We start from the raw sequence: 26,341 nt of genomic DNA, 5'->3' as shown, positions 1-26,341 counted from the left end.
TACTTTCATTATTACTATATAATTTTACAGCCCTTTTATCTTATTGCACCAATGAGATCTGTGGTGTTTGCGAGGGGCAGAACCCACAGATCATTATATGTACAAGAGGACTAAAAGCAGGCTGTTCACACAGACCAGGCAGCACCAAGGACATGCACCACAAAAGGTGAGTTTATACAACAAATCATTGTTTTAGTTCACTTCAACGCGGCTTAAATTTCAGTATGTGTAGAGGAGAAGTGACTGTTCTTTTCAGCATTTGAAGGTTTGAAGGTTTGGGCTCAAAATACAGGGCAGAGTAGTACGTGCAAAACAGGGTTTAATATTCACGGGGGGAATCCAACAAGGCAAAAGTACAAAAGGGTTAGGCAGGTCAGTGGTCAAAAACACAGAAGACAATGAACACTGGCCACAGTATCCAAAAAAGGACAAAAAGGCAAAAATCCAAACTCTAAAAATCCCCCAGTTACCTGTTTAAGAAGCAAACAAATTCTTATGCTACCTAGGACGACTGTAAACATCTTCTGGGAAGGAGCAGTCTGAAGGTGAGGCAGTAAATGTGAAGAACTTTGCATCACAGTGAAGTAGTGAAGCCAAACAGCAGCTAGCATTACATTCTTAACCCTCATGCGTTGTTCGGGACATTTTTGTCCTCTGAGAGAAATTTTTCTGTTTATTTTGGCCATAACTTTGTCAATATGTGGACAAATTGAATCATTTTTCCTCAATAAGCTTAATTTTACATAAATTTTGTTAATATGATTTTAAAATTTTTCATAGGTCAACGGTACACTGTGGGCAAATTTTACCCCCTAATGTGTTGTTCGGGGACAAAAACGTCCCCTAACTTTAACGGTTTTAAAAATATATTAGATAAATATTTTTTTGAAATTTTTTTGCATAGCCCTTTTAATTAACTTCAGTTCTAATCAACAGTAGTGAAAAAATCATTTTCCCCCAGGATTTTAACCCTTTAATCACCAATTTTATAAGGGGTGGTGCTGAAAATTGAAAAAAAAACACACAAAATGGCTCATTTTTAATAGAAAAGGTGAATGTGGACTGGATTCTTTTTAACCTTTATTATAGTCTTGGTCATGTCAAACATCAGTAAAAAAATTGACTTTATTGCATTATTAGTTTTTGCACAGCACTGGATTTTCTTTTTTTCTCCCATTTTGTCCCATAGACTTACATTATAAACACACTTTTTTTGACTGCACAGCCATGGCACTAAATAATCATGCATTCTTGATTGTTGGTGGTTTACCCTGTTGGTAGGAGGTAACATTTGTGATTTTTACAGTTAACAACTTAATTACCATATTAACCCTTTACCTGCAGGCCTGTGCTCATGTACTGTAGTTTCTGGCTTAAGTATATGGAGTTATAGGGAGTATTTTAGCACATAATTGTGTGTCTACACACTGTGTGTGTATGTTAGAGAGGAAGAGAGCCAGGATTTTAAAATCCTGGGGGAAAATGATTTTTTCACTACTGTTGATTAGAACTGAAGTTAATGAAAAGGTCTATGCAAAAAAAATTCAAAAATATATTTATCTAATATATTTTTAAAACCGAAAAGTTAGGGGACGTTTTTGTCCCCGAACAACACATTAGGGTAGTGTTTGCGAACAATGCATGAGGGTTAACAAAGTTAGACAGAGAGCTGTATGATGCTAGTGCGAGTAGGCTATTTTCTTAGCAATCTCAGTCCTGTCTGACCCAGCTACCATTCAGTGCTGACTTTTTACCACTTGATGCAGTAAAGGAAAGTGCAGCGGAGGATTGATCGCTTTTCCTGTTGACCTGTTGTAAGTGTCATTAATTGAGGGAGGCAAATTTTGAGGATGAAAATGAAGACTTGTTCTTCAGGCAAAGGAGGACCATGAAGAGGAGATTAAATTTTGAAGAGGCACTTGCTGCCATTTTGAGGTCCCCCAAGGCCACTGATGAAAACACATCATCCTCTGACAGCCAGAAAGTATCCGCATAGGAATTTTGTCCAGAGGAGGACCTTGACAGCACCACCGGGGAGGAAGAGGGAGAAGAAGAGCAAGAGGAGGAAGAGGAAGAGGAAGAGGAAGAGGAAGAGGAAGAAGAACAAGCGGAGGAAATGGATGACAGCAACTGGAGATTTCACTGGAGTTCCAAAAATGGTAAAGTGACAAGGGTGTAGATTTGCGTTTGACATTGGTGGGGGCCTAAGATTCCAATGAAATTTAACCCTTCCTGCACCCAATGAGAATCTGTTATTGTTTAGGAGGTGATCAAATTATTGGTGGGGACATGCCCCCTCCATCCATGCTACTACACCCTTGCAAAGTGATGCTCCCACTAATGAACAAAGGTGTCTATTTGTCACATTTTGCTCTGAGGTCAGGATGATCAGCAGCCTCTAGAGCACCTTTAACCTTTTGTTTTCCTGAGGACATGCATTGACACTACCAGTGTGCTGCCAGTGTGGAGCTACTGTGCCAAATGCGGGGCCCATGTCTGCAAAATGCATCATGATGCACAACCGTGCTGCCACAGAGGACTGCAAGAGGACAGCAAGAAGGTTCCTGGTTCCATTCTGACTGGGGTCAGTGTGTGGAATTTGCATGTTCTCCCTGTGCCTGCGTGGATTCTCTCCGGGTACTCAGGCTTCCTCCACATTCTAAAGACAAGTTAGGTTAATTGGTCACTCTAAACTGCCTGTAGGTGTGAGTGTGAGTGTGAATGGTTGTTTGTCTGTGTTGCCCTGCGATGGACTGGTGACCTGTGCAGGGTGTACCCCGCCTCTCACCCGAAGTTAGCTGGGAAATAAAAAAAAATGAAAAAAAAATATTTATATATGGCATGGTTATAGCACTTTTAAGAGAGGTACACGTTTGGGCCCTAGGGGTCCGAGTGTGAGTTTTTTTAATAATGGCTTATTACTGCAATAATAATAATGCATCAAAATCAATTTTGTTATCAATTATTGACTTAGTCAAGGCTGTAAATTCCTCAAATCAAGTGACTTACCTGGCACCTCAGTTTTTAAAAATCTTGCATATTTTCAGTTGTTCTGTTTATGAATTCTATGTTTTTTATGACAAAAATAACACAAAAACATACAAAAATATACAAAAAATTGTATATCTATGGTTAGGTCTGACATTGCTGAAAAGAAATAGAAAAAAATGTACAAAAAAATATATATATATGGCATTGTTATAGCACTTTTAAGAGAGGTACACATTTGGGCCCTAGGGGTCCGAACGTAGCCAAAATCGAAGGGTGCCCAGAGGGTTAATCAAAGAAAATAAATCTGGAATATGTGTCACAAACTGTGTACAGCTGGGGTATTTTCATGAGAATGTTGCCTCGCCCAGTTTCAATACCTGGACTTTAACCTATCAGTTCTCTCTCCTGCCTCCTCCTCCAAACTGCTAAATATGAGTAGTGTGGATTTGCAGTAGTCATGAATTGTCTGTTGTTTGCCAGTTAGAATGAAGAGGAGATAAGATTGAAGATAACAGCAACGACACAGGATCTGGAGACGGAGGAGAATCTGAAGAAAAATATGTAACTAACAACAAAGGTAATTTTAACTTTTGCTCTTTGATGCACCATGACCTGGACACTGTATTCTCAAGCATCGATGTTGGATCCAAAAACCTCTTAGTTGACCATGAAGACCAAACACATGTGGTCAGACTTTCATCCAAGCTGACTCATGAGCCTGATTCAACATGTGAAAGTGCTCTGACAGACCTGAAAGGTCACAGCACTTTTACTGAAAAAAGATACCACACATGTACAAGAAGTATGATGGATGAAGCAGAGATAATAACTCTGTTAGAAAAAATAGACGTCATGGTCGCTGAAAACAATCCCAGCTGCTACAGACTGATGTGTGATGAGAATGAAGAGCAGCAGGAAGACCTTTGAATTATTCATATTTTTAAAAAAGTCAAATTGAATTTTACTTTTACCTTTTTTTAATTAAATAAATGTAATGTAAGTTTATTAAATGCATTTCCCATCATCCTATAACTATCAAGTGTCAGAATGCTTGGACCATAGACTGTGTATAAACAAAGGCAATATGACAGCTTTATAAAAACAGACTCTGACTCTCTTTTGGTAGGTCATGGACCCAACTAAATCTAAGAGTACTCCTCAAATCATTTTTTCTAGAGATATTTAATAAGTTGGTAGCCAGTTTTTAATCACAATGTTTCTTGATCAAATGGTCACTTGATACATCCATATTTAATTAGTTATTGCTGCCTAAAAAACAGGAAGTATGGCAGTATGGCCAAGATGGCAGCAGCCGGATGGGACATTTTGAACTCACTTGTGTACAGTGGGGGTGTAAGTGGGGCAGCGGTGGCTCAGTGGTAGTGTTGTCCAATAACTGTAAGGTTGGTAGGGTCCTCCCTAAGTCATTGTGTGTCCTTGGGCTGTGTGGTGCGCCTTGCTAGTCATTGTATGACACTGCTTGGCCTTAAACAATTTCCCTCTGGGATTACTAAAGTATCTAAAATAAAAATAAAAAAATAACCAGGTCATCCATCAAACTAAACAGAGCAGACAAACACAGCAAATGCTGAAAGAACCTTTAGACAGTTAAGTAACAATTTTAACATTGAAATTAAAGAAATGTATTAAATCCAGTCATTCTGGCATCAAGGGTCTTTTTGAAACGACCATTAGCAAACACAAAATGTGAGAAAAAAAACATGCAGTGAATTCACACTGACCTGCTTTTTCTGACATGATCCTGCAGGAGAAGAGATGGTGGCTGAAGCCAAGCTAAAGGTATGACTTTTAATTTGATAATCACTAACTGCTGATCTTGATTCTTTTGTGGTCATCTACAAAATGAAAATCTACTTCACCAGGTCTGAACCATCTGAAGCCAAAGAGAAAGGTAACAGCTTCATGAATACTGTAATGGTACAGTTACATGTAGCCCAACCAAAAGACATTCCAACAATATGTTAGATATCACTTCCACATGAACACAACAGACTGTCTGAAAACATGATGCCTGCTGCCAGGGCTGTCACCAGCTCAGAGACACAGAGATCCATCAAATCCAACTGCCTTGGATAGAAGGGGTAAAATTGTGTCATCTGGATGTATCAAAAATAGGAAAGAAAATTATATAAAACAAAATAATGTAGCTGTTTAGCTAGTTCAGTTATATTCTGTGGCCTTACTGTGTGTTTCTTAGATTGTGCTGCTGCAGAAAAGATGGAAAATAAATCTGAGATCAAGGAACAGGTAAGAATGTGTCAAATACATCAAGGACTTTTTTCTAAAACACTCTACTCTTGGGAGGTAGACCAGATCAGACTTTTAGGCTTCATAGGTCTTAGCATCAAAAGCTACATAAAGCTTAGTACGTAACATGCATAATATAATTAGTAATTTAATGAATGACTGATCTTGAGTGCTTTGTGTTGACCTCAATATTTTTTTAGCCTAACAATTACTGAAAACATTCACTTTAAACCGTCTGAACAGGTGAAGTTAAGTTAATAGTTATAGTTAAATCGAGGCAACTGGACTCAAAGATTGTTTTTTGAAGACGTTTTGCCACTCCCCCAAGTGGCTTCTTCAGTTCTGCTACTATTCTGGTTGGGAATCTGAGTTTATGTGTTCCTCCAATATAGAGATCAGAGCATTCCTCTCTGCACTAAACTGCATAGATTTCATTGCTCTGTCTGTCCCTGGGAGTTTTGTCCCTGGGGTGGACCAGTGCAGTGAGGAATGCTCTGATCTCTATATTCGTGAAACCAAACAACCACTGCACAGAAGGATGGCACAGCACAGGAGAGCCACCTCCTCAGGACAGGACTCAGCAGGTCACATTCACCTCAAAGAGAGAGGTCATTCCTTTGAGGATAATAATGTCCAAATTTTAGACAGGGAGGACAGATGGTATGAAAGAGGAGTCAAAGAAGCCATCTAGGTGACATTGGAAAATCCCTCTCTAAACAGAGGAGGAGGGCTGAGGCATCAGCTCTCACCTGTTTACAACTCTGTCCTTTCATCCCTTCCTAGCAGACTTCACTCCCACTCAAGCTCTAACGATAGGCCAGACACAGTTTCTGGTCTTTAACTGACCATTAACCAACTATAGGGATCTTAGTCATGTGAGCTCCTGCAAAATCCACCCACAGAGGTCCTGAACACACAAACCTCAGATTCCCAACCAGAATAGTAGCAGAACTGAAGAAGCCACTTGGGGGAGTGAGAGCATGACCTGGATGAATGAGAGCATCCGCAGATGCTGCTACAGACTGATGTGTGATGAGAATGAAGAGCAGCAGGAAGACCTGGACCACAAATCCTACGAAGAGGAAAGTGCCGGGACAGGTGAGTCTTTACCATGAATTTTAACTATTTATATTTTTAAAAAAGTCAAATTGAATTTTATTTTTACCTTTTTTTAATTAAATAAATGTAATGTAAGTTTATTAAATGCATTTCCCATCATCCTACAACTATCAAGTGTCAGAATGCTTGGACCATAGACTGTGTATAAACAAAGGCAATATGACAGCTTTATAAAAACAGACTGACTGGGGACAACTAAATCTAAGAGTACTCCTCAAATCATTTTTTCTAGAGATATTTAATAAGTTGCTGGCCAGTTTTTAATCAAACTCTCGCATGTTTCATGCTCGGGCCCTAATAAAATCATATAAAACTAAATGAAGGCTGTTCCACAGGTGAGGGGCAGAATAACTGAATCCTCCTTCAATCTGTTTGGTCCTGACCCTGGGTACACACAATAGGCCTGTCCTTATAGGGAACCAATAAGTCAAGGATGTATTTAGGTCCAAGACCATCCAATGTTTTGTAAGCCAAGAGTAAAGTTTTGAAATGTACCCGTTGTCTCACAGGAAGCCAAAGCAGTGATTTGAGGACCAGTGTAATGTGGTCCATGTGTCATTGTGTCATTTGAATGTATAAAATTTAGGAAAGAAAATCATATAAAACAAAATAATGTAGATGTTTAACCAGTTCAGTTATATACTGTGGCCTTACTGTGTGTTTCTTAGATTGTCCTGCTGCAGAAGACATGGAAAATAAATCTGATATCAAGGAACAGGTAAGAATGTGTCAAATACATCAAGGACTTTTTTTCTAAAGCACTCTACTCTTGGGAGGTAGACCAGATCAGGCTTTTAGGCTTCTGTGTGAACTGTCTCAGTATCAAAGGCTACAAAAAGCTATGTTAATTGGTACTTAACATTTATAATATCATTAGTAATTTAATGAATGACTGATCTTGAGTGCTTGGTGTTGACCTAAATAGCATTTTCTGAGCCTAACAATTACTGAAAACATTCAACACAAACTCTCTGAACAGGTGAAGTTAACTTAATATAATGTTACCTTTTGTTCAGCGTGATTCAATGAAGGAACCTGGAAGTGATGAAAACTCAGAGAAGACTGACGACAGCGCAGGAGGACAATCTGAAACCACATCTGAACCATGTGAAGCCAAAGACAAAGGTAACAGCTTAGTTATTGCTGCCTAAAAAAGAGGAAGTGTGGCAGTATGGCCATCATGGCAGCAGCCTGATGGGACATTTTGAACTCACTTATGTACAATGGTGGAAAGTAACTAAGTATTTATACTTTGTTACTGTACTTAAGTACATTTTTATGTATTTCTACTTTACTTAAGTAAAGTAACTAAGTATTTATACTTTGTTACTGTACTTAAGTACATTTTTATGTATTTCTACTTTACTTAAGTAAAAATAATAGTGCATACTTTATACTTTTACTTCATTACATGTTGCAGCTGTTACCTGTACTTTCTACTCCACTACATTTCTACAGTGTTTGTAGTTACTTGTCACATTTGATGAACACAGTTCTGGACTGATGTGAGGTCAGACTCTGCATGGAGGTGGTGTCACGCTGCCAGCTGTGTTTCTATAATGAGCCTCAGTCATGATGCCGGTGCTCCAGCTCAGTTAGCTTTGTTAGCTACTGTCTGCTAACACAGGTCCATGCATTAATCACAACATTAATCTAAAGCAGGAATACTTTCACAGCAAAAAATGGTGAATGCATGTTTTTTATTAGCAGCCTCTCTGTTCACTTGATGCCCACAGCCTGCCTCATGACACACAGACTTCTGAATCAGAATCAGAAATACTTTAATAATCCCAGAAGGGAAACTGCTAATCCATAGCTGGTTCTGGGTACTGAAAATGTAAATTGACTGCACATTGTCAATTTACATTTTAAGATGATTTATCTGATTATTTTAACCTGATCAGATATCCTTTGCAATGAAAACAATATATTTTTTTTTGGTGCATGAGTACTTTTAATACTTTAAGTACATTTAAAAGTAAGTACTTAGAACTTTTACTTAAGTAGGATTGTTGATGTAGCACTTTTACCTTTACTTGAGTAAATATTTTGGTGGGTAATTGTACTTTTACTTAAGTACTGAGCTTCAGTACTTCCTCCACCCCTGCTTAAGTACAATGGGGGTGTAACCAGGTCATCCATCAAACTAAACAGAGCAGACAAACACAGCAAATGCTGAAAGAGCCTTTAGACAGTTAAGTAACAATTTTAACATTGAAATTAAAGAAATGTATTAAATCCAGTCATTCCGGCATCAAGGGGGTCTTTTTGGAACGATCTTTAGCAAACACAAAATGTAAGAAGAAAAAACATGCAGTGAATTCACACTGACCTGCTTTTTCTGACATGATCCTGCAGGAGAAGAGATGGTGGCTGAAGCCAAGCTAAAGGTATGACTTTTAATTTGATAATCACTAACTGTTGATCTTTGTTCTTTTGTGGTCATCTGAATGGTGCTGTCTTGGCCTCATGAGTATTAAAAACCCTTACCTTTTGATCAGTGCGATTCAATGAATGAACCTGGAGGTGCTGAAGACTCAGAGAAGACTGAGGACAGCACAGGAGGGGAACTTGAAACCAGGTCTGAACCATCTGAAGCCAAAGAGAAAGGTAACAGCTTCATGAATACTGTAATGGTACACTTACATGTAGCCCAGCCAAACGATATTCCAACAATATGTTAGATATCACTTTCACATGAACACAACAGACTGTCTGAAAACATAATGCCTGCTGCCAGGGCTGTCACCAGCTCAGAGACACAGAGATCCATCAAATCCAACTACCTTGGACAGAAGGGGGTAAAATTGTGTTATCTGGATGCATCAAATTTAGGAAAGAAAATTATATAAAACAAAATAATGTAGCTGTTTCGCTAGTTCAGTTATATTCTGTGGCCTTACTGTGTGTTTCTTAGATTGTGCTGCTGCAGAAGAGATGGAAAATAAATCTGAGATCAAGGAACAGGTAAGAATGTGTCAAATACTTGAAGGGTTTTTTTCTAAAACACTCTACTCTTGGGAGGTAGACCAGATCAGACTTTTAGGCTTCTGTGTGAACTGTCTCAGTATCAAAGTCTACAAAAAGCTATATTAATTGGTACTTAACAGTTTTTAAAATCATTAGTAATTTAATGAATGACTGATCCTGAGTGCTTGGTGTTGACCTAAATAGCATTTTCTGAGCCTAACAATTACTGAAAACATTCAACACAAACTCTCTGAACAGGTGAAGTTAACTTAATATAATGTTACCTTTTGTTCAGCGTGATTCAATGAAGGAACCTGGAAGTGATGAAAACTCAGAGAAGACTGACGACAGCACAGGAGGACAATCTGAAACCACATCTGAACCATGTGAAGCCAAAGACAAAGGTAACAGCTTAGTTATTGCTGCCTAAAAAAAAGGAAGTGTGGCAGTATGGCCATCATTGCAGCAGCCTGATGGGACATTTTGAACTCACTTATGTACAATGGTGGAAAGTAACTAAGTATTTATACTTTGTTACTGTACTTAAGTACATTTTTATGTATTTCTGCTTTACTTAAGTAAAAATAATAGTGCATACTTTATACTTTTACTCCATTCCATGTTGCAGCTGTTACCTGTACTTTCTACTCCACTACATTTCTACAGTGTCTGTAGTTACTTGTTCCATGTGATGAACACAGTGCTGGACTGATGTGAGGTCAGACTCTGCATGGAGGTGGTGTCACGCTGCCAGCTGTGTTTCTATAATGAGCCTCAGTCATGATGCCGGTGCTCCAGCTCAGTTAGCTTTGTTAGCTACTGTCTGCTAACACAGGTCCATGCATTAATCACAACATTAATCTAAAGCAGGAATACTTTCACAGCAAAAAATGGTGAATGCATGTTTTTTATTAGCAGCCTCTCTGTTCACTTGATGCCCACAGCCTGCCTCATGACACACAGACTTCTGAATCAGAATCAGAAATACTTTAATAATCCCAGAAGGGAAACTGCTTATCCATAGCTGGTTCTGGGTACTGAAAATGTAAATTGACTGTTTTTTATTAGCAGCCTCTCTGTTCACTGTAATGAGTTTGAGCCATGGTTACTTAAAAAAATTATGGCAACAAAGTGACACGTAATATAATTGAGTAGATTTTAATTGTGTAAAAATTGATTAAAATATGCTGAACTGCTCAGTTAAATGGAAAAAAATTGAGTTGACATTAATTAAAAACAATGCTTAAAATGTGTTAGATTTACTCATAGCATGTGAAATCATGAGTTAATACAATTCAAGTATATCTAGTTGGTACAAATCAGTCTTGTGGCAAAAATCAGTTAATTTTGACAAGAATCTCAGCAAATTCAATTACAGCCAATGACAGCCTCCCTTGTCATGTTGATGCTCTGATTTTGAGGAGCCTGAAACAACAAAAATATATATTTTTGATTACCACTCACTAAACATTGTTATTTCTTAATATTCCAAATCAATGCTGTTCTTGTGCAAGCTGGTCAAATAGGTTCAAATGATTATACAGTCCTATTGTCACTATTACGAAGTTACTTACAAAATGCTGACTTTTAAGAAAAAAAGACACATCAGATACCTTCATTGATTTTTGTGTAAGGGATATCAGAGTTTCATCTAACAAGTTGTACTTTTTTCAAGTACCTTATATCATTGTTAAACAACTGAATCAAGTTAATAAGGATACTTGCTGAATCCCCAGGAAGTCAGAGGTCCTAATCAACCATCAACTAACCTTTTCAACCTCAGCTCTGGAGCCTGCCTTGCAAATTTCATATTAAAGTAGTTTTTAAACAACAAATAACTTAAAATATTAACTAGAAATAACCTTAAAATATTAACAAACAAGCACACTGAATAATACCTTGAGGGAGAGCAGCCTGCAACGTCAGCCCAACATTTCCACCCTTGAAATGGAAGAGAGCCAGGAAGCTGGGAGTGTATTCATCTAGCTTTGAGACGAACTTTGGTTCCAGGAGCACCTTGGTGATGCTGTGAAACTTGTCCTGAAGCTGAAAGACAACAAAATGAAAATAACGCATTAAGACCAAAATAATACAAGTAGACTTACATTTTTAAAAGGAAAACATTTTGATCTGTCTTTTTAGTATGACCATTACTGAAGCCCATTTGGCCTTACACTTTCAAGCACCATTGAACATGAATCCTGTTAAACTGTATAACCTCAAAATTAATCTGAATATCACATCATCAGGGAAAGGTTGACAGTCTATATATTAATCAATCCAGTTTTCATTTATTTATTTTAACAAACGCGTAAAAATAAAACCTGTAGGATTAATGTTGCGACTGTATTCGAGCCATAAGCACTGCAACACAAACTGAGGTGAAGTTAGAGCGAGCTGACCGAGCCGAGGAGCGAACCGGTGTGGACATGCATGCTGTTAACCTGCGCAGACAAACGGGTTCAGTTTGTTGACATTGGCATAAACCTGTTTCCCTTCTTCCACTTCTCCCACATACACAACAAATGCGAACAAGCACATGACACATACTAAAGTGGAGCATCTTATGCATAACACAAGCATCACACTCCTTAATGTGGATTTCACTCCTGCTCCAATCCCTCTCAAACATTGTAGGTACACACACACGTAACGTAGTTACACTGTGTAGTTCGGTCCAAACAAGACACAGAAAAACTTATTCATGCACTTATTTTCAGTAGGCTATTGTAACGGCGTCCTCACAGGTCTTAGCAAAAACTCAGGCAGCTGCAGCTGGTCCAAAATGCTGCTGCTAGAGTTCTGAGTAACACCAGGAAAATGGACCACATCACACCGGTCATCAAATCACTGCACTGGCTTCCTGTGAGTCAAAGGATACATTTCAAAACTTTACTCCTAGTCTACAAAGCACTGAATGGTCTTGGACCAAAATACATCCTGGACTAGGGGTGGGCGATATGGCAAAAATTTTATATCACGATTCTTTAATGATAAAATCACGATCGCGATTTTATCACGATTTGTTTTTACATTGACACTAATTTGCATGTTTCTGTGTAAATGACGTCAGGTAGCCTACTCTGTCACCTCTCAAAAACTATCAGTAGATTTTAAAGGTAAACAACAACTCTGATAACGTGCACTCAGTATTAGTTTTCAATAAACATGAAAATTTAAATAACAATTACAGAACAAAATAAAGTTTTATTTCAAATAGGTTAAAACAAAGACTAATGTAGTTCTGTAAAGTATTATTCAACAGTCATTTAAACAGACTGAAGTGTGCCTCCTAAGCGTTGACGTCGCTAGCCCTATTTTATTTTATTTAAAATAATCCAAAGCCCCCCTATAATTTGGGGCTTGATTATTTCGGAGTTGACCCGTCGTATACGATATGAGAGCATATGTCTTACAAAGTCGCTCATATATCAGGAAAGTGACGTTCTGTTTCTTTCCTCGAAAAGAGGACACTTCAGGCATGTCTGTGTGATAGACTGGCTGTATTATTCTACGGGCAAGTTAGTGTCCAATCGGACCATCGAGCGATATCACAACGGGCTCAAATATCCAATTGTAGAGCCTTGTGCCTCTGACGTGGTGTATCAAAGATGTCTTCTGAAGACAAGAGAAGTATCTCCACTAACTAGCTGAGTCCTCTACACATCTGAAAAGCGGGTCTGAACGCAATAATAGACGCGTAGCGGACTGTTATCTCAGCCAGAAGGTGCATTGTTCTGCATACCCCTGTTATACACTGTTATTCACTGTTATTTCTTACTGGAAACTTTTATTTGACTTATTAGCGGTGCTATGTTTTGTTACGCTAACCCGGAAGTTACGCTCACAGTAAACAGCGCTTCTTTCATGTAGCGCAGCTTCATTTTTCAACTTTTGCCACACAAACATTGCAGGGACAAAAGAGACATTTACAGCGCGACTGTTTCTGAAAGAATAAGAAAAGATTATAGACTGAGATGCTGTTTCAGAGTCACTGGCAGAAGTTTTTTCCACAGATGAACAGCTGGATTGGTGGTTGATAGGTGCAATGTTCACACAGCACACTATACAGTAAATTACTTGTTCTTTTGATGCACTATGTACAGTTTTCTACAAACCACTTCTACCTCCACTCATCTGTGCAGTAATTGTTAATCTGTAAACTCTTTTTTGATTGTATTGCATAATATCGGTAGTTTATTTTATTATGTATATAGCTTTTCTTATCTTTTGCTTGCTGTAACTGTGCTGTTGCAAAAACGCAATTTGCCCATGGGAAATTACCTGGAGCATCTGGAACCATCTGAAAAATAATATATATAATGACAATAAGAAATGAAGTAATCATAATGTGTAAATATGTATTTTGTTATACTTATTTGTGTTTCTTACGCAAATTCCAATTCCTGCGTTATTGTTTTGGTGACGTCATTAGCTGTTGCCTCTGTATCTGACGTACACACGCGGCCCTCCCACTGCACGCACGTGCGCACACGCGCGCACACACACACAGCTGAGGACAGAAACAGCAGCGAACCTGAATATAACGAGCTGGTAATGTTCAGAGAGGTGGGCGCGTACGTGCTCGTAGCATTATAATGCGTTCGTTTACACGCGGCCCTTCCACTGCGACACACGTCGGGCGCAAACACACACAGTCACAGTCTTAGAAGACGCGCCGCCGCTGCCGGCAGAAACAGTGCCGAACATAAAGGTGGAGTTCGTTTTAGGGACCAGTTCCTCCGTTTCTTTTCGTTTTCAGCCGTAGCTTCCTAACAGAGAGGCTGTCATTGGTTGGTCAGGTTCACATTAGGGGCATTGAGAGTTGGACGAGTGAAAAAAACTCATGCGTCCAGTTAACTTAGTCACTTTTAGCCCCACCCCTGCAAACAACAGAAAATGCAGGACTCAGGAATGCTGTGAGCAATGTCAGGTTATATATATTTTGAATACAACAGATCAAATCCAAATACAAATGATAAACAGTCTGAGTCAAAATTAAGTCTCAAACTAAGGGAGAGTCCAACAAAAATACAACAATAAAAAAAAATCAGCAGTCTCTTGTCAATAGAATCCAAACTAAGGTTCTTATGAAGGGGGGTCAGGGAGGTCCCAGAGGTGAGGGGAGATCCGGCTGCCACACAAAGTTTGTCCCACATGTCATGGAAAGCCACCACCACTCTTGCACATCCACTGCATTTACTTTTTGTTGCCAAAGAGCACTCAGGTTATCACACCCACTTTCCTGTGCCTTTGAGCCTCGCTGTGGAGGTAATATTGTGGAGTTGGTGCTGGTTTGGCCTCCTCTTTTCATGCTGTTTTCAGGCTTCTTTCTCCCAATGCGCTCTGCTCCCAGCCTCTCCTGCTGCTGCCACACACACACACACACACACACACACACACACACACACACACACACACACACACACACACACACACACACACACACGCACCCAGGTCCTAATTATCCCTGCTCCTCAGCCTCTCTCTCCTTGACCACACCCCCCACCAACTCAAAAGGAGCAGTGCTGCTACAAAATCATAAATGCTTGTATATGGCAAAATATAAGGTCATTAAATACATTTTCCATCATCTGTCAAGTGGCAGAATGCTTGGACCATAGAATGTGTATAAACATAGGCAATATGACAGCTTTATAAAACGTAGGTCATGCACCAAAATAAATCAAATAAATGTTCAATTGGTGATTTTTGTGATACATTCATATTTAATTAGTTATTTTGAACCACTTAGGGCTGTAGTATTGTACTGGAGACATTCCAACAAATAGAGAATATAGGATGTCTAATATATTAGATATGACCTTGTGTAACTAGATTTGTTGTCATTGTATTATCATATTCATTATTCAGAAAAAGAAAAAGGTCTAAAAAATCTAGAGGAAAGAAGGAGAAAGTTAAAAGCCCCATGAAGAAATAAAACAGAAAAGAGGTTGTCAATTAACACACTGACAAACACACAGTAAAAAGGTTGAGTACACCAACTAAAGACAGGCCATTACAGATTTGATATTTATCATCCCATCTTGTGATGTTTTATGTATTGTTTGACAGGATTAAAACACAATTAAAGGTGTCAAGACTTTTTTTTATCTCATTATTATTGTCATCTGATTGACTATTGATTCATTGCAGGATCCTTGGATAGGCATGTGAGCGGGCACAAAGAAAAGGTCAGAAAGACTTTTACTCTAATTTATCTTAAGCACATAATACAATGAAATTATAAACTAAATTATTATATTACTTCTAGCAGTCAGCGAATGTTTCTGAAGAGAACAGAGAGACAGGCCGTCAAAGAGAAATGGAAACTCTGCTCAGCAAACTTCATCTTCAAGAACAATATCAACAGAAGAAGATGTCACCAGCAGACTTTCTTAAAATTACTCCACCTATGAAACAGAGTCATGACACATCTGAGAAGGACCTAGCTCACACTTTTCTTCACAGGTTAATGAGGTTAGACTACAGAGCCAGATATATTCCTGTAAGAAGAGAAAGTCCTGATGCAGGTATCTCACAGTCTGATTCAGAGTCTGACAGTGATGACACAGATGTTGTTGATGCTCTTTATAGCACTACTGAAGCCTCTGATAATTCTGAACAGAATGATGTGCATCCACTGGATGTTCAAATGGCAGTATTTCACCGCTCAGACAGCTTCCTGAAGCAGCAGATGATCACAAAGCTCTCACAGTGTCAGTACGCCTTACCTCTCCTTGTTCCTGACCCACTCACAAAGGAACTCACATGTCCTCTGTGGACATTCAGACAGATCATGAAAACATGGAAGATAAGAAGAATCCAAGACGATCCAAAATCTGTCAGCATGAAGAGCATGCCCATCTGCAAAGCTCAGACACCCATGGTGTCATTTCTCCGTCTGGGTTCACTGTCTCTGTCTAAATCTCAGCTCATGAACTCCTTGATCAACGACCGTCACAGCACCTTCTTCCACAGAAACTGCCCAGGTAGCACAAAAACTCATCATCTGATGGATGGAGTGGCAGAGATCGCCTGGTACTGCCCTGCTGGAAAACCTGATGATTCCTTCACTGACTGCACTGCCTTCTGTAATCTTCATGGAGATGCTCTGCTGAGTGAAAAACAGCGAGAAATACTGACTGAAAAATCTTCAGTTAATGTTGTTCTTGTACCAACTCTGGAAAAAAGCCACAAAAGTGCTGCAGTCATCACAGAACTTTTAAAATCCACAACGCCACTCATCATTCTGAGTGCTGGTGATGACTGTGATACAAAGAAGGTCAAAACAGGAAAATACAAAATGGGTTTGAGAGAAAGAACCCAACCAGATATATCTGGAAAACTGAAAGGAATTCTTAGAAAGATTTTGTCTGGACCACATTCATCCTTCCAGCTTGAATCTATGACAGACGTCTCTGGAATCAGAGTGGATGAAGATGACTCAGTCTGCCAAAAAGGGAAACAGGCTGCAAAGAAAATATCAAACTTGCTTCAAGGGATGGATATTTCAAAGATCAAAGACAGATTTCTCCCCTGTCAAGGCCAACTGTGGCACGAGTGGAGCAGAATAAAGAAAGAACTGCATCACCTGAGAGGAAACATTGAGAAGGAAAAAAGTCAGAAGCGACAACAACTGGAAGAAATCCGACAAGAACAACGCACTGCTTCCTGTAGTGAACTGATGAAGTCATTCACTGAAAGTCTCTTGTCTTTGTCATCAGAGGAGAAAGAGTACTTCCTGAAATGGACTCAGATCTTCATAGATGATCTAGCCACAGATGATCTCTCTTCAATTCTACAAAGCTATGATGTAACCTGGTCTGAGGTCTTGGATCTGAAGAACAAACATGACAAATCTGATGAGTTCACGAATAAACAAAATGAACTTGAAGAAATATCTAAAAAACTGCAGTCGGCCACCTTTGGCTTGGAGCACATCTTTAGAGAAATGGGACAGAACTTTGAAGCCCATAAATCTGAGGGGAGACAAACAACCAGCAGACAATCTGACTGGTCTAAATACCCTGAGCTGGCTGCAGATCTGATGATATCAGGACACATGATGGAGCTGATGGATGGTGATGCAGGCCACGTTCCTTTAAAATGGATCTCTAGTCTTTTAGATGAAGTCATCAAGAAACTGGGAGACCAGAGAGTTTTTGTGTTGTCAGTTTTGGGTGTACAAAGCAGTGGAAAGTCAACAATGCTGAACGCCATGTTTGGTCTGCAGTTTGCAGTGAGTGCTGGCAGGTGCACCAGAGGGGCCTTCATGCAGCTGGTCAAAGTCTCAGAAGAAATCCAGGAAGACTTCAGGTTTGACTACATTCTAGTGGTGGACACTGAAGGGCTGCGTGCTCTGGAGTTGGCAGGTAACACCACTCTTCACCACGACAATGAACTGGCAACATTTGTTGTTGGTCTGGGACACTTGACACTGGTCAACATCTTTGGTGAGAATCCAGCTGAGATGCAGGATGTTCTGCAGGTTATCGTTCAAGCTTTCATGAGGATGAAGAAAGTGAAACTTTCTCCAAGTTGTGTGTTTGTTCACCAGAATGTGACAGATATCACAGCTGCAGAGAAAAACATGGAGGGAAAGAGACGCCTGCAGGAAAAACTGGACCAGATGGCTAAACTCGCAGCCAAAGAGGAGGCCTGTGATGCAGAGTGCTTCAGTGACGTCATTAAATTTGATGTGCAAACAGATGTGAAATACTTTGCTCAGTTATGGGAGGGAAGTCCACCAATGGCACCTCCAAATCCAGGTTACAGTGAGAGTGTCCAAGAACTGAAGAACATCATCCTGTCTAAGGCTTCACAGTCTGATGGAATCCCTCTCTCACATTTCAAAAGCAAAATCCAGGACCTGTGGAACGCCCTGATGAATGAACACTTTGTTTTCAGCTTCAAAAACACACTGGAAATTGTAACATACAGAAAACTGGAGGTCCAGTATGGAAACTGGACCTGGACCCTGAGGAGCCACATGCTGACTGTTGAAAACCAGCTTCATACCAGCATTGAAAATGGAAAACATGAGAGGGTTAATCTCAGTGACCTTCATCAAGAAATGAGAGAAACATATGAAGACATCAAAACAGACATGACAAAGTACTTTGAGGAGAACAGTGACAAAGAAATCTTGGTTCAGTGGCGAGGCCGATTTGAAACCAAAATTAAGGAGTTTCATGAAGAACTGGTGAAAGAAGTGAAAAGAAAACTGGATGAAGTTATTGAGCAGAAAAATGCTTGTAAAAAGATGGATGAGAAGAAGACCGAGTTTGAGAACAAACTGCTGCAAAAAAGCAAAGAGCTCGCTCACCAGTTAAAAGACAAAGCAACAGATGAAGAGGAGCTGAAAAAGCAGTTTGACTCTGTTTGGAGTCAATGGGTCACTGAACTAACTGGAAATATGAAACCCATCAGAGACATCAACTTGGAAGAAGACCAGATGTTGATCCTTCAAGAGCTTGGTATAGAATGGCCTCTCGTGAATAAATCCAAAACAAGTGGTAGATACACAAAGATATCAGAGGTTGGAGATTACTCTGGTTACATAATCCACAAAAAACACACAAATGTGTTCAAAGCTGGAATCGACAAACTAGTAGAAACAGTGACTGGCAGATCTTTACATTTTGAGGACCAAGAACAGATCCGATCTCTCATAAATGATGTGGAACAACAATGCATTGATGATATTAAGTCCAAGCCTGTAGCAACAAGAGGCTACAGTCCAACTTACTTACAGGAAGTGGCCAAAAATGTTCAAAAGAAAGTGACAGAGTTTGAATCAGAGAGGAAATACACATTCAAAAAGGAGTTTAGAGTTGATCTCATCCTGTATGTTTTTGACAGAGCAGAGAGTTTCCTCTCACAGTCTCACATGACATACAAAAAGAACAATGATTCTCGCACTTACTTGAACAGCAAGAAAACAGAATATTACAACGTCTTCAGAAGCTTCTGCAAAGGAAACTCCTCTGCTGTCGTGTTTGGAGAAATGATCTGTGAGAAACTCAGAGTTTCCACCATTGAAGCTGTCTGTAACGAGACTGCAATCGATGTCGCTAAAGAGATGAAGTGCAGATTCCCAGCATTCAATGGGAACAGGTTGGACTTGGAGAAACATGTGTTGAAGTCACTCGCAGAGAAAGAGGATTTTAAAGCCTTTATCTCCTACATCCACCATCCAAAGAATTATGTGGAGACCTTCATAAAAGAAGAGGTGGAGAAATACATCCTCAGAGAAATCAAAGGTAAAGTTCTGGATATACTCAAGAAGAATGTTGGTGTCATCAGTGAACTCATCAGAACAGCTTTATTTACTGCAACAGTCAAAACCCAGAAAGGAGGCACAGACATGTGGGTGGAAGAATTTTCCACTTCACTGAAAGAAAAGCTGACTCTTGGTACCATCAGTTGTCAGAACTTCAGAGACTTAGAAAAGTTTGACTTCCTTAAAGAGGAGATAGAGAAAGGTCTTAAACCCATCATGGAGGAGGTGAGCCGCCTCTCACTGACTAAACTGAAGGATTTCAGGCAGAGTCCTGATCAAATCCTCATTGATCAGCTGTGTGACTGCTGCTGGGAAACATGTCCATTCTGTGCAGCTGTTTGCACCAACTCCCTGAAAGATCACAGCCCTGACAAACACAGTGTCCCCTTTCATCGATCTGGTTCAGTCAGAGGTTGTCACTACAGACGGACAGATATAATGTGGGTAGAGTTCTGCACAACAAATGTTGCAAGTGATAGAAGTTTTTACCCTGAGCATGATTCAGAACACACAGTTCCTTATAAAGAGTACACAACAGCTGGACCGAGGTATGAAAACTGGAGAATTACCCCTGATGAGTCTAAACTGAAATACTGGACGTGGTTTGTGTGTCGATTCCAAACAGAACTGGAAGAACACTATGGCTACAAATTTAAGAGCTATGGTGAAATTCCCAGTGAGTTGAGAACACACACAAAAGAAGAAGCTATTCAAAGTCTGGATGAAATGTACAAACTGTGAGTGAACCAGCACAGTTATAACTGATCATGTGATTGTTCACACGGACAAACCACAGTTGATCAGGCTGACATCAGGAAACATGTTTATTTAATTAACACTTTTAAGTCAAAAGAACCAGAATGTAGTGAGTGTAAATGTAACAATGCTATATAGGGAATATTATTACACACTTGCACAGATGTTGACTATATGACTAAGGCATGCCGATTGAGACCGTGCATGGGAGACAATTACAATCTCACAGTATGACAGAGAGGAACCACGACTCAGCTGTAATTATGGAACATAGTTGATACAGCATCAACCTGTGAACAACTGGAGAGTCAGCGCCACACGGAATGTGATCTAAACAAAAACGGGAAGTACTCCGTCTCCATGGTACTTGAATGCATCACATGTAATGTTGAGTTCCAGCCATTAAATGTAATGTAATGTTTTTTTCAATTATATATCCTTAAAAATGTTTTATGACTAATTGCAAGGCCACTGTTTTGATTGACAATTATGGAAATTGACTCCTATCTTGTACTCCTTCATTAAAAAGAAGAGCTCTCCTTTCATCTGTGGATTCTACAATTTATTTTATCAGATCTAAGTGAGGCAAACAGAACTACAAGCTACCAGATTTATTCAAGTTCTCCAATAAGCTCCATAATTATCTGTATTTTCTTACATTTTGTTAACGTAATGAGATTAATGAACTTATAGCAACTCATCATCTTTAAATAATTGCATTAATAAAACATTGACCACACCACTGTGGTTGCTTTCTAAACTAATCCTGTGCATGATGTCTGAATGTAGGAAAGATTTATTTACCAAACAGTTTAACTGATTTAAAATGATTTTTGTTTTGGTATATTGTGTCTGCATTTTAGTCTGAGACATGATGAACATAAACTGATATCTGACATAGTATAATGTGTAGTTTTATTGTAATGGCCTCATTTTAATCTTCTGCTGTTCTGATATCTAGACTTACTGTTATGTTATTCTGCTTCACTGTCTAGTGATCTACTTTTGGGAATAAACGTGTATTCATGCTCATGATTCAAAAAATGTCTGTATGAATTTATATATTCATGAATACACAGCATGTTGGTGTAAAAACCTTTTTGTTTTATTGTTGCTGTTATTGTTGCTTTGAAGAGGAGGAGGACGGAATGAAGCAGAAGATTAGCTGTAATGTTGTCATGCCCCCAGCTCGGCTGGAGGAAAGGAGGACGCAAACATAAAACAGCTGAGATGCAATTCAGGCTCAAATTAAACACCTCTTAACTGTTTAAGAGAATTGGTTGGTTACAGGTAAAATACACATTAATAAGCTAACTGTCAGGGTTTGTGGAGGAGAGTGGACACAATTGCAGGGAGCAGAGCAGTTTTAAACAACAAAAGTCTTTATTCTGTGCCAGGAGAGCAAAAACCAAAAATATAACAAAGGGTCACACGTGGCGTGGCAAAAAACTCAATAAGGTAAACAAGATTCTTAGCATGGATTCTAGAGCTCGAGTTCAAAAATACAGAGCATAGCGAGGCATAGTCACCAGGAGATTCCCTTTGTCAAGGCTGGCAGGACACAAACACATTCCCAAACGACGAGACGAACTAGCACCGAGTGCAGGGGGGACTAAATACAAAGGGATCAGGGTGGACAATTGGACACAGGTGGGACACATGAGGGAGGAGCAAGTAATCACCAGGAGGAGGAGGGAGAACACAAGGAGGGGGAAGTCAAGACACCTGAAACGAGAGGAGAGTCAGTGAACAACAAAACAGGAAATGCCAAAATAAAACAGGAAATAACACAAGTAAAACCAAAACACAAAACAAAAGCCCTGGCTCAAACCTGAAACCCTGACACTAACAATAATTACAAATAGAAAACAGCAGGAACCAGTAAGAGCACTGCACATGATTCAAAGAAACAAAAAAAGGGAAACAAAAGAGTTAGCAAGAAGCTGCTAACAGAGCCACTTGGCTTGCACAGGGTGGAATCCAGACCACAAGGGTTGGTTCATGTACAATCACACAATGGTTAACAACCAACACACCTCACACTTACAAAAGCAGTTCTAGTTCCTAAAGTGGGGAGCATGGTAGACACAGCATGTCACCACAACAGTCCCACAGAGTGACGCCACCACAGCTCTTTTGAAGGGAGACTCCCGCTGACACCGTCCTGCCACAGGTGTATGTAAGCAGGAAGTCAGGTCATCAAACAGCCAACCACAGTGTAGCTCTCCCACAGCTGCATTTACCTGACAGTATAATGGAACATGACTGGTCCACCATCAGTACAGATCTCCTTCCCAACTTAATCATTAACTGAAATTATACAGGACTATAAACAGGCCTCCTCCCGATGATTGACATGTTCCACTAAATATTTTTCATAGCTATCAATAAATGTTTCAAATAAAACAGGAATTATCTTTTCAATTAAAGAAACATTTTCCATGTACTGCAGGTCTCTTAAAGCCAAAAAACCAAAACAGCTCACAGTGTCAGTGGGACATGAACCCCACACTCCTGAATGAAGGTGAGCTGCACTGCTTGTACTTCTATCCTGCCTCTTAAAATGTGGACTTTGCTGCTCCATCAGTCCCATGAGCAGATAACGTTGGTCAGTACGATCATTTACTCTGTTAACATAAACATGTATCATCTCTGGGGAATATTATTGACCAAATGTGGTGTTTCATTTCCCAGTGACCTGTGACATAAAGATCTACAGCATGAATTGGTTCCAGCTGTTGTGTCTCAGCAGATGTTGAAACAGTTTGAACTCACTCAGATGTAACTGACAGCCAGGCAGCATGTGAGGAAGAGGACAGAGACAAAGATGAAGACAGCTCTCTAACAGAGACTCAAGAGACACAAGCAGTGCCACGACATGAACGACAGGGGGCGCTCCTGTAGATCTAAATGAACAGAGCTAGAGGAGGACAGTAGTGGGCAAACTGGACAAACTTATATCCTCAATGTGCAATATGATTACAAACTGCAATAACTTCATGTGCAATTTTAACTGATACTGTAAGTGCATATATTATACATCATATATATTTTCACAAGTTTACTTCAGAATATAAGATCACAGGAAGATGCATAGCCATACATAGATACAGAGCATAGCCTTGTCATCTAAACATGCTACTTATTTACAGTATTATTATTTTATATACTATTCCTTTATTATGTTGTAGTCTTCTTTATTCCTTTTTTGATATATATTGCATGGTATGTCTTATTTATTGCTAGGTCTGACATTAGGCTGTAGGTGGGTGCTGGGTGTTGGTCATTGTGATGCTGAAACAAGAGAAATAACTGCAAAGAATGAATAAAGTTCTATATTATGCTATGCTAACATCTCGACTCCAGCTACTTCCCACAACCACAAAACATCATACGCTATAATTCCACGCTGCACATGCAGACACACACGGTTTCCTTTTACTGATGACTTTATCACAGTGAACACTAAAAGACATAATCACCACAGATTTTTATTACGTGTGGACACCACGGACATGAGCGCCAATAGAAATGAATGAGCTGATTTGATACAGTCATGACGCTCTGACAATTCAAGCATTTCTCTAAGCGATTTGGCCCTTAATAAACCTTTTTAGGAAACAATCACTATTACATTATTATTTAACACAAATGAACCGGCCCACACGTCGACATACACGTTTATTTAATCGATAAAAGTTGTTTTCTAATGCAACAGTGCTTGATATGATTGTGTGCGACAGCGTTTCCTTATGAAATGATGGGAAATGGGGCGTGTAGAAGTAACGTGGAGACATTTGTTAAAGTGAGCATGTGGTTATTTCATTTTTGAGAACGACTGGATTGAAAGACGGTTGTTGCGGCCAGTGGATGGCCCTTTGTTTGGAGGAGGTTTGTGACTCGCAAATAAAAAAAGGCACTCACGGAGATCCACAGCTTGTTTCCTCTTTCTCTTTTATTAACAAAAAATGATTTTCTCCGTAGTTGTCCTTCAAAAAAAAATAATAAATTAATAATAAATAATAAATTCAAAATAAGAACTAATTAAATCAAATTGCCTTAACAAAACCGTATCTCTCCGCCTCCTGACTTCCTTCTCCTACACACACATTGCCCCACCTGTCTGCAGGTGTTTTAAAGCTAATTGCCAGGGAGGAGAGATCCATTCATTCTACACAATAAGTAAAATTTATCTATAAAAATAATTCAAATCATAATCTAATCAGTAGCAACATAAATTCTGATTGTAAACATATTAAAATAAATTCAAAATTAATCTGGCTCCAACAACGGTGAAAGTTAACGTCGGTTAGCAGTTGCTCTGGACAGAAGTGTCTTTATGTTGCCATGGTAATGCAACTTGCGGGCCTCTCGTGGTGACGTAAATTGCCTGCACTTCATATTGGTAGTAATCACGATGGTAAACATATAATACGGTGCATGCAAGAGCAATGCATATTAAAGAAGAAAAAGAAAAATACTTTGCTTTGCAGCAATCAAACTAATAACAAAAGTTAAAGCTGTGCCTGTTTTTATTGCACTTCAAACCTTAAAAATAACTTTGGTTGCCCAGCAACTTGCATTTCCTGAAGAAAATGCAAGTTTGGTTGCCACAGCAAAACAAACTCTGTCATGCATCCACAACATTCAAGTTGCCATGCATCCATGGCGACCTGAGGAGATTTTGGATGCATGGCAACATCATGTAACATCAAGTAGCATCAGTCTGTCACCATGGTAACAGAAGAGGAGACCTCAAAAGTCCCCGGCCATTTGAATTGCAATTATTATTGACATGTCCTGAATGAGCTGAATCTTTTGATGTTTGAATGGTTTGAATCGGCCCATGCATTCTGAAGATATGCTGAGCCAAAAAAGTACAGAATAATAATAATAATAATAATAATAATAAAGAAAAGAAGAACAAGAGTTTGGTTGCTGGGCTACTACTAGCTAGGCTATATGCTACATGCTAACGTTAACTGTCACATCAAGACAGCAGATCGACGTCACCGTCAGCTAAATGACGGCTGTTTGCATGGTGGTATCTCCACCACCAACATCTGTTCAACTTTGTCAGTGAGTTGTCAATAAAATGCAAATAGCTGCACACTAGGAGCACATTTCTGCTTTAACACATGAACATGAAGACAAAGTGTTCACTGCACATGGTCACAGGTATTATAATGACTTTAAAGTGTATGGCTGATCACTTACACCCCACCATGTTTGTTATAATCTTTTCACAGTGGAAAGACGAGGCCTCCGTCTCTGCAGCCAGCCTGATTTCAGTCCAAGGCATCTACTCTGCAACTTAGATCTACAGCCACATCCAAATACTTCAGATGATCTAATAAAATACAACAGTTACAAAAAGAAATCCAACCAGTGTCATGTGATTATAGTTTTTTCATCTAAGCAATATGAATATTAATACACAACTACTTAGAAAACAATATGAACAAACGTGCACCAGGCAAAAGATTGACACGGATAAATATGTAGAAGATTTTGGAGATGAAGTATACATTAAACGAGGAAACCAAGTAAAAAATAAATGTATACTTAGGTGAAATCACTTAGTAAAATGCATGCGTTGTCATTTCATAAGGAAACGCTGTCATATCATATCATATCATATCAAGCACCGTTGCATTAGAAAAAAACTTTTATTGATCAAATAAACGTGTATGTCGACATAGATGGTTGTGTTGGGCCGGTTTGTTTGTGTTAAATAATAATATAATAGTGATCGTTTCCTAAAAAGGTTTATTAAGGGCCAAATCGCTTCGAACAAAGAATTGTCAGAGCGACGTCATGACTGTATCAAATCGGCTCATTCATTTGTATTGGCGCTCATGTCCGTGGTGTCCACACATAATAAAAATCTGTGTTGTCCCTATGAAAATGCCCCGCATTGACTTTCTATGGAGACAGTTTTCCATAGTGCCT

The 26,341-nt window shown here is 39.3% G+C and overlaps 1 protein-coding gene across 10 annotated transcripts; it reads left to right on the top strand.

Moving 5' to 3' along the window:
* Window positions 1-109: 109 nt before the first annotated feature.
* On the top strand, window positions 110-20,934 carry LOC114439931 (interferon-induced very large GTPase 1-like). 10 transcript variants are annotated; one of them, XM_028412132.1, is made up of 14 exons: window positions 120-166; window positions 3,472-3,568; window positions 4,760-4,791; window positions 4,875-4,903; window positions 5,210-5,259; window positions 6,198-6,357; window positions 7,047-7,096; window positions 7,395-7,503; window positions 8,737-8,768; window positions 8,880-8,988; window positions 9,296-9,345; window positions 9,644-9,752; window positions 15,505-15,542; window positions 15,623-20,934. In XM_028412132.1, exons 5-14 carry the CDS (start codon window positions 5,230-5,232, stop codon window positions 20,372-20,374), a joined length of 5,439 nt encoding a protein of 1,812 aa, XP_028267933.1. In that variant the 5' UTR covers window positions 120-166; window positions 3,472-3,568; window positions 4,760-4,791; window positions 4,875-4,903; window positions 5,210-5,229; the 3' UTR covers window positions 20,375-20,934. The 10 variants fall into 10 exon arrangements, with proteins under 10 accessions (XP_028267943.1, XP_028267933.1, XP_028267934.1 ...); XM_028412133.1 differs by having other exon boundaries at window positions 4,875-5,093; XM_028412135.1 differs by having other exon boundaries at window positions 127-166; window positions 15,626-20,934.
* Window positions 20,935-26,341: the final 5,407 nt, after the last annotated feature.

The sequence above is a fragment of the Parambassis ranga genome, chromosome 8, assembly GCF_900634625.1.
Source record: "Parambassis ranga chromosome 8, fParRan2.1, whole genome shotgun sequence".
NCBI classification, from domain to species: Eukaryota; Metazoa; Chordata; class Actinopteri; family Ambassidae; genus Parambassis; species Parambassis ranga.
This window is presented reverse-complemented; position numbering and strand designations above follow the sequence as displayed.

Excerpts from the sequence above, each read along its gene's own strand:
- LOC114439931 (XM_028412132.1), top strand. The coding sequence starts at position 5,230 with ATGGAAAATAAATCTGAGATCAAGGAACAG. Across the intron at positions 7,097-7,394 it reads AATCTGATATCAAGGAACAG|CGTGATTCAATGAAGGAACC; the intron begins GTAAGAATGTGT and ends CCTTTTGTTCAG. Across the intron at positions 7,504-8,736 it reads ATGTGAAGCCAAAGACAAAG|GAGAAGAGATGGTGGCTGAA; the intron begins GTAACAGCTTAG and ends ATGATCCTGCAG.